The following is a 14204-nucleotide window of genomic DNA, read 5'->3' on the forward strand; positions in this document are numbered from 1 at the left end:
CCGCTGCTTGTCTTCATGAGAAAATGACGGCATGTTATTTGTGCTGTGAGACATATTGATAACTTTGCCACCGTGCTGTTAATGCTGGTTTCTGTGCAGTGCTGCTTGCTGCTGCTCTAAGGCTGCTTGTTGCGTGGGAGGTGATCTGTATGGCCGGATGTCGAAGTTGGCAGGCGTGCCACAAGAGATTGCGCAGCTCCTGTCCTTGTAGTTAGCTTGTGGCTAGGGAGTTCGTCCACGTCCTTGCAATATAAGTAAACTTGCAGTATGTGTTCGCTCCGCCCACTCCAATGTACGAGGGTCTGCAGGTGCCGCATGCTGCGCTGCAGATGAAGACGGAGAAGGAAATAGCTGCTTCGTATGGCGTAAATCACTCGCATGGCGTACTCGTATGGAGTAAATCACTCGTATGGCGTCCTCGTATAGCGTAAATCACGTTGCGGGCAATATTGAGATTTCAATGTGAATGTTAACTGCCGAGATATTTGTACTGTACCTCCTCCCCAACCGTGAAGGCCCCCTATTCTCGGCACGTGAAGCGTGTCACTGAGTACCGATCGTGAGGAGAGTAGGAGCACAGCTCGTCCACCGAGCAAGGGTTTGTGATGAAGCGTTGGGGTGCGGGGATGGCCAGACCGTCAGGTTCCAGCGCGTCCGAAACCGGCACACACGGAAGAGCAAACACGCACAGGCAAGGTGTGCTGACCGCCGTCTTGTACGACATCTGCGTTCGCCGAAAGTTACACTTGTTGCGGTGTAGCGGTGTTGCGGCGTTGTAGTGGACTGTTTTATGTCCTATCGTAGCAATAAGACCAGTAATTTGTTTTGGCAGCAGTCGAGCTGAGTCATATCGTGTCCATCTTTAGTGTAACTGGTAGCATCTGAGACCAGCGAGCGGCCCCGCGGCCCGTGACCGCGCCTCATTCGCTTACCCGGACAAGTGTTTCGCTAACCACAGCGCTGGCTGTGCTTATCATGCGATTAAGAATTAAACCGTGGCTGTCATCCACCACAGGACACTTATCGTCGCACACCCCACATGTCGGTACTGGCCGGGCATGTGACCTCGCTCCAGATGTTGTTCGGCGAGAGGAATCAGGGCCTGGGAACACCTTGACATGAAATGTCCGTATTTAGCAGGTCAGGATGCAAAAAGCTTCGTGTTAAGGGTCACGCACATGCGACCAAAATTTCAGGTGATAGGGCGCACGGAAAACCTTGGCGGCTCACAGCCGCCAATGTGTTACGCCCGGGCTCTTGAGAACCTGATACATTGACCGCAGTTCTGTTCTTAACGTAGGACACAATGGGCGCGCGCTCCGCCTAATGTCTGTCGCAATTTTTTGAACTGGCTATGTACTTGACGCTACCAGGTCTTCTGCTACCAACTTGACTTAGGCACCAAACAACGACGAACAAGAAGCCTCTAGCTATACGTAAGGTGCTGCCCCTTGCTTCAAGGTCTGTGACATGTCTGTTGTATCTCCGTAAGGATAACGCAGCGAGACAACACGGTTTCAGAACATAGTAATTCACGATTGCAGTTTCGACTGAAGTTTGGAGGCCTACGACGCTTAAAGACAGACCGATACTCACTTTCCCTACCTCAGCTGATTGCGTATGAAAGTGCCGCAGTGTCGGTCAAACCATGACAATGACATGTGCAAGGCTCTACCAGACAGGCGCGACGCAACTGCCGTCTCCGCTAAGTGCGACACTTTGTTGCATTCTGCGGATCAGAACGAGATGCCCGCGATAATTTGTACCGTTTGAGGGCTTTCTTACCGCCTTGGATCAGAGCAAGTCCTCCCTCGTATTCCTCTAACAGGCACACTAGATTTCATTCGTACGTCAGATGAATGGATAATGGATACAAATGCCAAGCGGATGCAAAAAGAGAAAAATATATACGGTCGAAACGGCATAATCACGGCAGCCTTCCTAGCATCACCAAGCTATCGTAAAAACCGTGACACGACCTCGGACGGCGCACAGCTCCGCACCAGGCGTGTGGCGAGCGCAGCGATCGGGCGCGCCCAGTGCTCGGCGCTCGCCCTCCGTCGGCGGTGCGGGAGCGGTCGGCGGCGGGCGCCCCGGCGCGGCCGGCACGCGGCAGCGCCGCCCCCGCAGGCCACTCACCAAACTGCGGTAGTTCATCACGTGGCGGCGGCGGCGGCTGCAGTCGCCCGGCCGCCGGACCCGCTACGGCGTCGTCAACTGGCGTCGTCCCACGCCGGCAGCTGTGAAAACCGTAATCACTGCGGTGCACGTGTCGGGGGGGGGGGGGGGGGAGGCGGCCGTGTCCCTCCCCCCCCCCCAAAGCCGGCCTCGACTGGCCTTCTCGAGGATCTGGGACGCAAGACTCCACGGGGTGCAGCGACAGCTGAAGAGATTGTTGACTCGCGAGCTGTCACTGCAGCAGGTGTGTGCAGCGAGTTGACTGCGGCGGGCGTGTTTCGCTGCTGATTTAGAGCGATTCTGGTCGACTTGGTGCCGATGTTCCCGTTTACACATGTGCGACGTGTTCCTTCACCTCACCGGTCATCGGCCTCCACAGCCGACGCCAGCTGGCTTGAGCCCCTCTGTTTTATCGGACCTCCGATGTGTCGCGCCTAGACAGGCTTTCACCACCAGGCGTCTGGCCTGATCAAACGGAGTGTCACAGGGATATGGCTCAATGTATTGCATCATCCGACAGGGTCGCAGCCAGTGGTCACTTATCGGCAAACGCATTCATGCTCTGAAGCGTTTCTCGACTATCTAGAGGATCCCATCCACTCCTGTGTGTAAAAGTGAAAAAACATACAACATTTGCACCGGCCCGCTTGGCCCATCTGCTGCTGCCGCTCACACCCGGCTCGTGCCACGGCCGGGTAGACTGCCCGTGCTCGACATTCTGTTGAGAACCACCTCGGAGCGCGCCAGACTGGGCCCTGCCCGGCCGCACCGCGTGCCCTGCCCGGCGACCGCCGGACGCGGCAGCGACGCGCTGACATTCGCGGCCGCCCGCGCACGCTCGCCGGCAGGCTGAAGCCGCTCGCCGGGACCGGCGGGCCGAAGACGCTCCACGGAGCCGGCGGGCTGATGACGCTTCGCGGGGTCGGTCGAGCCTCCCGACTCGCACTGCCAGCTCCTCAGACGCGCGAGCAGTTCGGCGAAGCGGGGCCGGCGGCAGGGCGTCTGGTGCCAGCAGTCCAGCATCAGGTCGTAGAGGGCGGCGGGCGCGTCCTCGGGCGCCGGCAGCAACTGGCGCCGACGCACCATCTCTACTACCTCGGCGCTGCTGTACCCGTAGTAGGGCTGATGAAAGAGACACACGGCTAGCGACGCAGGGAATGTGGCTAGAGAGCCGGTTCACTCGCCTTACTTACGAAGTGTATTTTGGCGGCGAGGGGAGGGTGCCACAAATCACACATGAGGTGCAATGAGACGCCAGCGACATACAACACGAAGAGGTGCTATGACAGGGCAGAAGGCGCATATGTCATATGTAAAGTGAAGAGAACGGTGTTGGCCACAGAGCTTGGCCTGATACAGCGATAAATGCAGCTAGCCTCGCCGAGCTTAATTTGATTTCACTCCAGAGTGACTTGGAAAACCTTGGCCAGTGCAGTAATGAGCAACAGTAATCGAATTAAGAGGAATAACGTGTAGCAAATGCTCGAATATCAGAAGGTGTTTCCAGCATATAAAGCGACGATATCAAACCTTTACGTGGAGGGTCGTAAAGCTTGACCTTCAGCAGAGCAGCTGGCCAATAACAAACTCATTGATGAACGGAAACCATCCTGCTTCAGATGCGAATCTCGGGTTAAAGTTAATGCATGTCAGCAAACGTGTTTCGGAAGTTGATAAGGCACTTGAGACCTTCGCGAAAGTACGACGTCCAGTTTTTGGAGGGATATTTGTCAGAGAGCTTGCCAACTTCACTAACTTGTAAGCCGAAGCTGAAGATCTCCCAGAGCAGCACACCAAAGCTCCACACGTCCGACTCGTTGGTGAACTTGCCAGTAGAGAATGCTTTCTGCGGGCATCCACCGCACGGGCAGGAGAGACTTGGTCTGCAGCCTGGCGAAGCAACACACAGTGACCTCACGAGAAGAACAACTGCACCTACCAACCGAAATCGGCCAAACGTAGCGTTATGACCAAACGATGCGGCATGTATTATACGAGGGAGGTTGCGGACTGAGTAAATCTAACTTGATCTACGATTAAATTTCCACTTTAATCTGTCCGATCCTGCCTGGCTTTTAGGCCTTGCAAAACCCTATATTTTTACAAACCACTTATCGCGAATTCATGCAGTTTTCAGTGACAGGACACTCAATGTTTAAGGTCCAATACCTAAGATTTCTCTGTATTAATCAGTTAGCATTTGCGTGCAAGCAATGAATCACGCGTTTTCCAAAGCAGTGCAACATCATCACAATGTCACCTTTCCCAACCGACTAGCATGACATATGTACGGTTTTGAAAATGGCTTTGCCAGAAAGCCTATTCGATTAGCACGAACAGAATCATAGCGAACCGCCTTTCAAGCAATGCTGTTTGTCAGTTAGCCTGCTTGTGGGGCTTAAGCTTGACTGCTACCAGCGTGTATACATTAATTTGTTAGTATCGTTTCTTTTGCGCTCAGATGCCGGCCGGGGAAGGTGTCTGAGCGCACAGGCCGGGGCAGCTGCGGCGTCTGAGCGCACAGGCCGGGACAGCTGCGCCGTCTGAGCGCACAGGCCGGGACAGCTGCGGCGTCTGAGCGCACAGGCCGGGACAGCTGCGGCGTCTGAGTGCACAGGCCGGGACAGCTGCGGCGTCTGAACGCACAGGCCGGGACAGCTGCGGCGTCTAAGTGCACAGGCCGGGACAGCTGCGGCGTCTGAGCGCACAGGCCGGGACAGCTGCGGCGTCTGAGCGCACAGGCCGGGACACCTGCGGCGTCTGAGTGCACAGGCCGGGACACCTGCGGCGTCTGAGTGCACAGGCCGGGACAGCTGCGGCGTCTGAGTGCACAGGCCGGGACAGCTGCGGCGTCTGAGCGCACAGGCCGGGACAGCTGCGGCGTCTGAGCGCACAGGCCGGGACAGTTGCGGCGTCTGAGCGCACAGGCCGGGGCAGCTGCGGCGTCTGAGTGCACAGGCCGGGACAGCTGCGGCCTCTGTTGAAGAAGGGATGATCAGGGCGGGACGCTCTGACGGTCCTGACAGTGACGCCCTGGCAGTCCTGACAGTGACGCTCTGGCAGAAACGCAACACGTAATCCGGAATCACCTCGTTTCACACTCAATTGCTAACAACGTGTTGAGAGCAGGAGGCAACCGGGAAGCAGGAGATGCCGCGGAGGCGCGTCCCACGCCACACACGATCCCGCCGCACCGGGGTCGGCGGATCGCCAGCGGATGACCAGGAAGGGCCCGTGCCGCGCAGGACAGCGGACCAGAGCAGAGGAAGCTAATGCAGCCACCAGCCCCGCGGGCAAGTTCGGAATCCGCGTTTAAGCCCGAGGCCAAGTTAATCAGCACGCAGCAAAACGCCATGACAGGAGGATAACGCCAATCACAGGAGGATAACGGTTCATAGAATCAACACGGACTCAACGAAGGAGCAGTACCGTGACTCGAGCGCTCTCAGTGGACGGAGGCATTCCGCACTCGACCACCGCAGCCACTAATATGAGAGTAGACGGACTGCGACATATAACTAAGGCACTAGAGCCTGCTCTCGGTTTCCATACCTCTTCGGTCATGTCTCCTTGACTCCCTCCTCTTCTTTTCGCTTCATTTGTCAGACGCCAACTAGGTAAGCCGCGTAGTTGTCTGCTCTAAAGGGACTTGCCAGACAGGATAGACTTGCCACGGGCCGGGTGGGGGCAATTATGCGCGATGGAGCTGAGGGCCGGGGTCACGCGCCGGGCAGGTCATATTACATGTGAGGTTACGTCATCAGGACTACAGCGGGGATGAGTTGTATTGTGTACACGTGAATAACTGCCGTGTGCTTAGAAGTAAAGTAGGGATTAAATGAGCCGGCTCCTAGTCATGACCATTACAACTGCAGCCCCCGCGTATACGAAGAGCATATGCTGTGCCTACCGCAGGGATAACAAATACTACTTTCATTTAATTCCATAGCAAAGTTATGGCAATTTCCATTTAGGCTAGCGCCCCCTACCGAACTCACTCGACGTTGTCTGTCTTTATATGCACAAAACAGGCACCTATGCCTTAAAGCTGTGCGCAATGGTTAAAGCAAGTGATTAAGTGCTTGCGTCGCTGATCAACAAACCTCCTATGGGGGATTTATGTAAGCATTATTTCGGGATTCATCAACAGCATTCATGAGATCCCTTGGCCGACCCGACCTCTGGCTGCCAGGATGCTTGACGGGAGCCGGACCTGATGTGCTGACTACCAGGGCCGCTGGTGAGTCATGGGGAAACAAACCTAGTCTGTAACTGAGTTTTTCGTCCATCATCATGGGTTGTATCGCTTGCAGCGTTCACGGAAATCGGTAAGCGATAGCTCACCCCTCCCTCGCGCTCTTTAGACGCGTTTGCGTACTGGGAGGCGGGTATTCCAAATGGCTGAAGGACTCACTTGATTTGTTTCAAGAAGCAATCGTAAGCCCATTGGGATAGCATTAAATCGAACTTAAGTTGCGCGTTGTCATAGCACGTGCCGTTTCGCGCCGGTTAGGCATGCGTCAAAGCTTATACGGCACATCAAAACGATAAAAAATAACGATCATGAAACAGCATCTGAGGCATTCTTCTGTAAGGACCCACAACATGCGTACTAAGAGAAAGTCAGCGACTGGCCAGCTTTCAAATTTTGCTTTCCAGATTCTCACCGCGGTTGGGATATTGTTACGCATTCCAAAAGTGCAAGAAAACCACACTTTCCTACCACTGCAAATACCAGATCTCCCTAATTTTACCACGGACACCTAGGCAATGTTGCCGCAATGTTTTTGTCTTACACACACTTACACATCTGTATTCAGACCCTTTAACAGCTGCAGAACACACCACGCGTGGCTGATGGGAGTGCTGTTTTGCCGTAGCGCTGAGCACTGAGCACTGAGCTTCGCTGAAAACGTGCTGTTTTGATATGATCCTCTTATCGCGCCCGTTGCAAAGCATTTTCCAGCTTGGTGTTTAGTTTATCTGATATTTCTCAAGACAAGGGGCTCAGATAATGCATTTGATGACCACTGTCTTTCACCTTTCTTGCCGCAGCGAATGAGTGAATGAATGAATGAATGACGGCTGCCGGACGCCGGCAGCATACAGCGCGTGCGCGTTTAGTCGTTCTGCTTACAATACTAACCGCCGGCGGCTGAGCCGCCGTCCTGTGGCAATCTCCGGTCCGGTCCGTCCGTCTCGTCCGGTGGCATTTGGACGACGCAAAAATGTGGAATTGCAACTCTCTAGGTAAAGTTAATGGATGGACGTGACAAGAGCACGGGATGACGAATAAATGGCTGATAGACGCAGACAGTGAATCAGTGTATCCGATGATGCAAATGTCGCCACGATCCTGGCTACAGTTTTGACAGCAGTGTGTTGTATTCAGCGCTGTGTTTCGAAATGCCGACATTTCTGACTTGCCTGAGGGTTCTCAGCGTAGCCATGCGTCGCGTAAACTCGTGATGGACACATGCATTGACGACGGTACGCCGAACAACGATTTTAAATTGGGTTTACGCCCCTACATGCCCTGGCTGCTGAGCCATGGTACAAAACTTGAAAAAGGAGAAAATGGGCAAATCCGTCTTGGCGGCGTCTGTGCACGTGACACGTGACACGTGACAAGTGACACGTGCCACTGCAAATCTGACGCCACACGATTGTCCGTCCAATGATCTACCTAGGCGCGTCAGTTTCTGTTTGCTCTGACTGTTATTTGCCGAGATGTGACAACGGTTTCGAACGGCTGCTCGTCGGCTTTGTCGTGAGTCACATTCTAGGGGCTGCTCGGGCAAAACCGATGGGCCTGAAACGGTTCTTCCGCCACGTGCCCCGCCCGAACCTCGGACCGCAGCGGCTCGCGATGGACCTGTGGAAAATCACCTCGTGCGCCTCCGCGTCGTGTCCAAATGTCACCATTCAGCGACCCGCTGTTCGGCTCATGGACGACCCAAGGAAAAACGGGACAGACGGACAGACGGACAGACGCACGCTCAGCGAGTAGTATGGTTAGGACTATAATATGCCATGTTGTGGAACAGCATCAGACACGACATAGGATGGCAGGCGTTTAGCAGGCTCCCGATATCGAACCTGTAGTAGTCGGATGAATAGATGTCCCGGGAGAGGCCAAAGTCGGATATCTTCACCGTCAAGCCTTCCCCGACCAGACAGTTCCTGGCGGCCAGGTCCCGGTGCACGTAATGATGACACGTCAGGTACGCCATCCCTGCAGGGGAGACCCGACCATCAGGCGACCTTAGTCCACTGTTTAGCTGTTATCGACTGGTGCGAGCACTTATGTGACGCGCAGAACCCCAACTGAAGGAAACCACCGCATCTACCCCGTTTTGAAACGTGGTATGTCCACTTGACTAAGCATAATGGCCGCCCCCTCTGCAGCCCTCAAAACAGAAAAACAAACAAATACTGAAGACACATGGTCTCAAGATGGCATTACCCTCTAACATCGATCCACTGAGCCCCTCTGCCGTGACGTCACGCACCGTCGGCCACCTGGGCGGCGATATCAAACAGCTGGGCCTGGCTCAGCGACTCGGTGGCGCCGCCCGGCGGCCGGCCGGGCGCGCTGCCGCGCGGCGAGCGTGCCACCAGGAACTCGTGCAGATCGCCGCCGCTCATGTGCTCGAAGACGAGGCACTGCGGCGCCGCCTCCAGCACCACGCCCAGCAGGCGCACAATGTTTGGGTGTCGGAGCTCGGCCATCAGCTGCCACTCGCGGCGGAAGTCGAGCTGCGTGCGCGGCGCCGCGCCGGACTTGAGCGTCTTGACTGCCACTGGCAGCGGGCTGCCGTCGGGGCCGCGGCCCGCCAGCTCGCCCCGGAACACCTTGCCTGCGGCGACGGGAAATCGGCCACGGCCCGGTCAGCCGTGGCCCATGGACAGTACGCTGCGGTGGTCGGGTCTTTTTTTGTTTGGATCGTCATGACGAAGTGCATTTGTGAAAAAAACATTATGGATATCAATAGGCCAATACTAACAGCAATACTTTATCAAAACAAATATCACAACTGACATTTGTTTTGACAAAGGCATGTAGCCGAAATACAATTGCATCTATCTTCTCCATTCTCTTGGTCATTCTACGAGGAATAAGGCGAATTCTACGGAAATCGTAGCCATTGCCTACGATTTCCGAAGCGATAGTGGTGGTGATGGTGGCGATTACGCTTCTTGCTCATATGGTCATATTGCACCCATGACAACGTTAGATGACTACTGAATGGAGGTGCTTGGGCGAACGGCATTTCAGGCATCACAGCCTGCATTGGGCCGGTCGCTAGTCGCTCACCAAATGCCCCCTCTCCAAGCTCTTCCTTGAAGTGAATCTCGTTCAGCGGTAGCTCCAGAGCCTGCTGCTTATTCTCTGCGTTGGCTGGCTTCTCCTCCAACGGTGCTGTGGGCACCAGCTTGGTGCTGACACCCGGCGGGACCGTCTTACGACGAATGCGGCGACACAGGCAGCAGCATATGCAGATCAGTGCACACAGCACCAGCAAGGTGACTCTGCGAAGTGCGAATCACGTCAGTGCTATTGCCGTCATGATCTGATTTGCGACATGTGATGGATGCGACACACACGGATTTCAAAGTCGAATGGTGACGGGACACATTTTGGTCATTACCGAGGCGAATGACTTGAACACCACCACAGTGCCAAGTCTGAAAAGCGTGCCGGCTGGTGTTTTATATGTAAGCTACCGCCTGCACCTCGTAGCCAGGCAGATCACACTGATAATACACCTAAAGGTAAGTGAAAACCATGATCTCGATGTGTTCACTTGTAGGACATGGACATCAGTAAAAGCACTGACCAGGAGGTGAAAGAGATCCTCCGTTGGTGGCATCTTTGCGAGCAAATGTAGCAAATGGCAAGCAAACCCCAGACGGTCACGACTTATTTCGCGAAAAGCCTGCGCATCTGTGAGGCATCCAAACCAGTCTGCGGCCGGCACTAGCAGTGCATGTGATTCCACCCGAGCGCCCCACAGTCGGGTCGCGCTTCGGCCACCACTGACCCGGGCACGGCAACGCGCCAGATATACCAGAGCAGCGGCCGGGCGCAGCGGGGCAGGCCGCAGCGTTCGGGCCGCGCCGGTTGGCCGCGCGCCGCCGCGTAGCACCACGGCTCAGCACCTAGGCCGTCCCAGTTGCGGCAGAAGCTGTGTCCGCCGCGCAGCGCCGGCTGCCGCTGCACCATGCGTGCGTAGCCGAGCTGGCGACCCCACGGCCGGCAGCGGAGGCCCGAGGCCGTGCGCCGCGCCGCGCCCGCGTACTCGCCGCCGTCACCCCAGAAGCAGGCCTGCTCGGGCCGCGGCGGTACCACCAGCGGCAGCGGCAGCCGCAGGCAGCCGACCGCCGCCGCCGATCCCACCGGCGGCAGCTGCTCGCAGACGGGCAGCGCGATCTTCTGGCCGATGAGCGGGTGCGCGCGCGCGATGGCATACTCGCGCTTGCAGAGCGCGTCGCGCAGGTGCTCGCACTCGTCGCGACAGATCTGGCGCGGTCGCGGCGCGCCGCCACCGGCATCGCAAGGCGGGAAGGCGGCGAGGCAGACGGCCGGCAGCGTGAACTCGGCGCACGCCTGCCGCGCAGTGGGCGACACTGTCAGAATAGTCGACGAAGGGACGCGTGCTAGGGTGTGTGACAAACTGGCACGTACGGCCAGGAGACATGTCGCCGGTGGAAGGCATAACATTGACATAGATAAGATGACACGTAGACGTAAGTCAGACGGCATATAGACATAGGTCGGACGATATATAGACATAGATCAGACAGCATGACCACCTGTGACTTGACCAGGTGTTAAGGAGTTGGTTTCTAAATTTGACCACACAATGCGAGGAGTAATTGGTTCCAGGTCATATGATCGCCTCATGACTTCTGACAGAACTGACGCTTTCACGACCACGCCACGCAGTGGGCCTTCCGTCTCACCTCGGAGAGGTCCGGCGAGCCCTGTATTACGGAGAGGGCCGCCCGGAGCCGCTCCTCCACTCTCGCCAGCGTGTCCGGCAGCGCCACGAACACGCTGTGGTCGTACAGCCGGCCGGCGCACAGGCGGCCGCGATACTGGAGGCACGTTCCCGGCACTGCCGGCGGCGGCGAAGGCGGCGCCTCCTGTCCTGCCAGCCGCCGCGGTCGGCTGCAACGCCACCACCGGCCCGGAAGAGCGCAGTTAGAGCCGGTTAGAGTGCGGTAAGAGCGGCCGGTTAGAACGTGGCCAGAGCGCGGAAAGAGAGGCAGGTTAGAGCGCGGGTAGAGCGGGTTAGAGCAGCAGGTTAGAGCAGCACGTTAGAGTGGCAGGTTAGAGCGCAGGTCAGAGTGCGGTAGGGGCACGGCACAGTTAGGACGGCGGAGCGCGGCGCTGATAAAACGACTCGTGGGGGGGGGGAGGGGATGGGTTCAACCCAGGAGGACGAGGAGGCGTGACTCTCTCTACTGGGGAGAGCGTTGGTGCATGCAGACGGCATTTTATTACCCGCGTCAACTATCGACCACAGATCGCACCCAGCCCCACCCTCACTTCTCTGCAGCGCCATACACTGCGGGCAATAACCAACAGGGAGGACATGTTGGGTGGGGGGGGGGGGGGGGGCGCATCTATGGACAGATCTAACATGAGCCCGTTGTAAGGAAAGGTGCAGATTGACAAAATGTGTTGACTAAATCCAATTCCTCGAGAAATCAACCCCATCTGCATTCACTAGGGAAGCTTGTATTTGGGATATTACGCTGATTTAGGGTGGCATTTTGTACGGAATATGCGTGACACGTATACCAACGACATTCATTCGGAAAGAACGTTCAAAACCAGAGCGGTGCTCAATTCTACGTGAAGTTTAAGTCAACCGCTTACATCGGACACATTTCGCTGTAGGCAAAATTGTAGCCATTGCAATTCAGTTACTGTTCGATATGATTAAGTTCGATAAATGGGTGCCCGAGTCGCAGCTGAGTCATATGTGTCGGCACCTTGGCTCGAGTCATCTGTGAGCCAACCTAACTAGATACGACAGTGACAAAATCCACAGACTGACAGCACGCAGAGAACGGAAATTGGTCAGAGCATGTTTTAAAATGTCAACTTCAGAGCATTTTGCGTTCTTTCTTTGAATAACAACAACATTCTCGGGACCCCGATGTTACCAGGCACTTGATATGCTTAACCCACGGACGTCTTGGAGCACGCAAGATACCTGCTTTATTCGCAGTTAGTACCAAAAGGACAAATATATATATATATATATATATATATATATATATATATATATATATATATATATGCACGAGCACCCGACGCTCCACAGTCCATAGAGTCCAGCGTTCTATCGGCTCGTGTATTTACCACCAGGGGGGGGGGGGTCATCATGATGATGGCGCAATCGTTCCAATTGTGCTAAAATCATTATCATCAGGGTCACCGCCATCATTCTCAGTTTTCAATGTGTTCGGTAGCATGCGTTTGTCCGGAAAATATTATTCGTCACTCGCACAAGTACAAATTTGGTACAGACTCTGTACAAGTTGGATACAAATTGGGCACAGCTTCGATACAAATTATGTACAAATTTGGTGCTTCCTGTCGGTCCCACAAGACTTGGTCCCTATTTTCTAGGATGCTGGACTGCGCCGTCATTATGAGGTTAGACAGTTTCGCGTAAATGCATAATCTGTAGCTACAGTTTTGTATTTTAGCTCACGTAGGCGACAAGGAGGACCATGGGGCACGCAGTGCAATAGCCGACCTCCCTACATGTGAAAGGCTTCAATCATGGTATGAAAATGCCTGCTCGATGCAGTCTACAATGTACCGTGCCAAGGTACTCTGGATCCTTCCCTTTAAATGCCCTCTGTGTTCTATCCCCTGCTCACCTCCTTCTCCGTGACCTGATCCGTCGTTTTCATTGCGTACTGATCTCCCAGGGGCGCCAACTCTAGGGGGAGGGGGCGAAGGGCTGTGTCCCCAAGCCGTCTTTTAACCATTACGGTCATGACGTTGCACCGAGGGTTTACATGAAATGTTTTCTGCCCATTTAGCAACGGGGACGCTGCTCTTAGCTACAATAATGACACCCGCCGCGGCAGACGCCCCAGCTCGGCCAGCCTGAGGCGGCACTCTGTCCGCCGCGGCAGACGCCCCAGCTCGGCCAGCCGGAGGCGGCATTCTGTCCCCTGCGGCCAATGACCTTTGGCCCAACTCCGCCACACGCCGATGGCCGGCTCACCTGAATTTCGAGGCGGTGACGATGCTGCACGCCGACAGGCTGACCAACAGCCACGCGCAGAAGAGCGCCGGACCCGCCATGGCGCAGCGCGTGCCCGCCGCCGGCGCGCCCCGGACGCCCCTCAGCCGGCGCGTGTCCGGCGCCAGCCGTTCCCCTGCCGCGCCCCGCCTGGCACAAAGGCGGCTCCCCCGGGCGAGTATCGACCGGTGCGCTGCAGGGGCGCCGCGAGCCGACGCTGGGCGCGCCCCTGCCGCGCTGGTCGCCGCGTGCCTACAGAACAGCCGCCGCAGCCGCGCCCTCAATTGGCCCTGGTTGTCGCGCTGCTCTTCATTGCCGGTCCCCGCCTTTGGGAGAGGGGAGGGAGTGGAGCGCGGTGTGCCGTGGAATACGTCAGTGCATGTGAAGGGTGAAGTCAGAGATGGTATTTTAGCTGGCCGAAATCAAATTATGCCACTTTTTTGTTCCGTTGGCTTAAGCGACATCTTATTAAATAATTCCGTCTTGCAGGTTGTACCTGTTTTCATCGCGGAACGTCGTGCAGTTTTTCAAGTCTTCCAACTGGTTGGAATGATAAAGCTTCGCCAAGCCGCCATCTGTTGCGAGTACGACTCGACATTTAGTTCATTAATTGTCACCAGATTTATCGTCATCCTTCATTAAAATTATCTGCATACATCACGCGTGCGTCGGCCTCCAAATTACTTTTTCGTGGATACTTGACCACAGTAGCATCGTCGGCAATGAGTATACTGATCAGGCTGCCAATGA

General features: G+C 55.7%; 2 protein-coding genes across 2 annotated transcripts in view; both read right to left on the reverse strand.

Moving 5' to 3' along the window:
• The window catches only part of LOC119098457 (zinc transporter 2), a 36875-nt gene extending 34671 nt beyond the window's left edge, over positions 1-2204 (reverse strand). The window contains exon 1 of the mRNA XM_037221377.1: positions 2140-2204. The gene's annotated coding sequence lies outside the window, so the exon portion shown is untranslated. The remainder of the gene's footprint in view (positions 1-2139) is intronic.
• Positions 2205-2847: 643 nt separating this feature from the next.
• On the reverse strand, positions 2848-13557 carry LOC119098035 (inactive tyrosine-protein kinase transmembrane receptor ROR1-like). Its single transcript, XM_037220965.1, is given in 11 exon segments — positions 2848-2933; positions 3024-3300; positions 3935-4009; positions 4011-4068; positions 8278-8413; positions 8691-9038; positions 9497-9711; positions 10224-10297; positions 10535-10789; positions 11146-11353; positions 13437-13557. Coding segments are annotated over 11 exon segments (1812 nt in total). The 5' UTR covers positions 13517-13557.
• Positions 13558-14204: the final 647 nt, after the last annotated feature.

Source organism: Pollicipes pollicipes, unplaced genomic scaffold, assembly GCF_011947565.3.
Source record: "Pollicipes pollicipes isolate AB1234 unplaced genomic scaffold, Ppol_2.1 Scaffold_4740;HRSCAF=5597_pilon_pilon_pilon, whole genome shotgun sequence".
Lineage (NCBI taxonomy): Eukaryota > Metazoa > Arthropoda > Thecostraca > Pollicipedomorpha > Pollicipedidae > Pollicipes > Pollicipes pollicipes.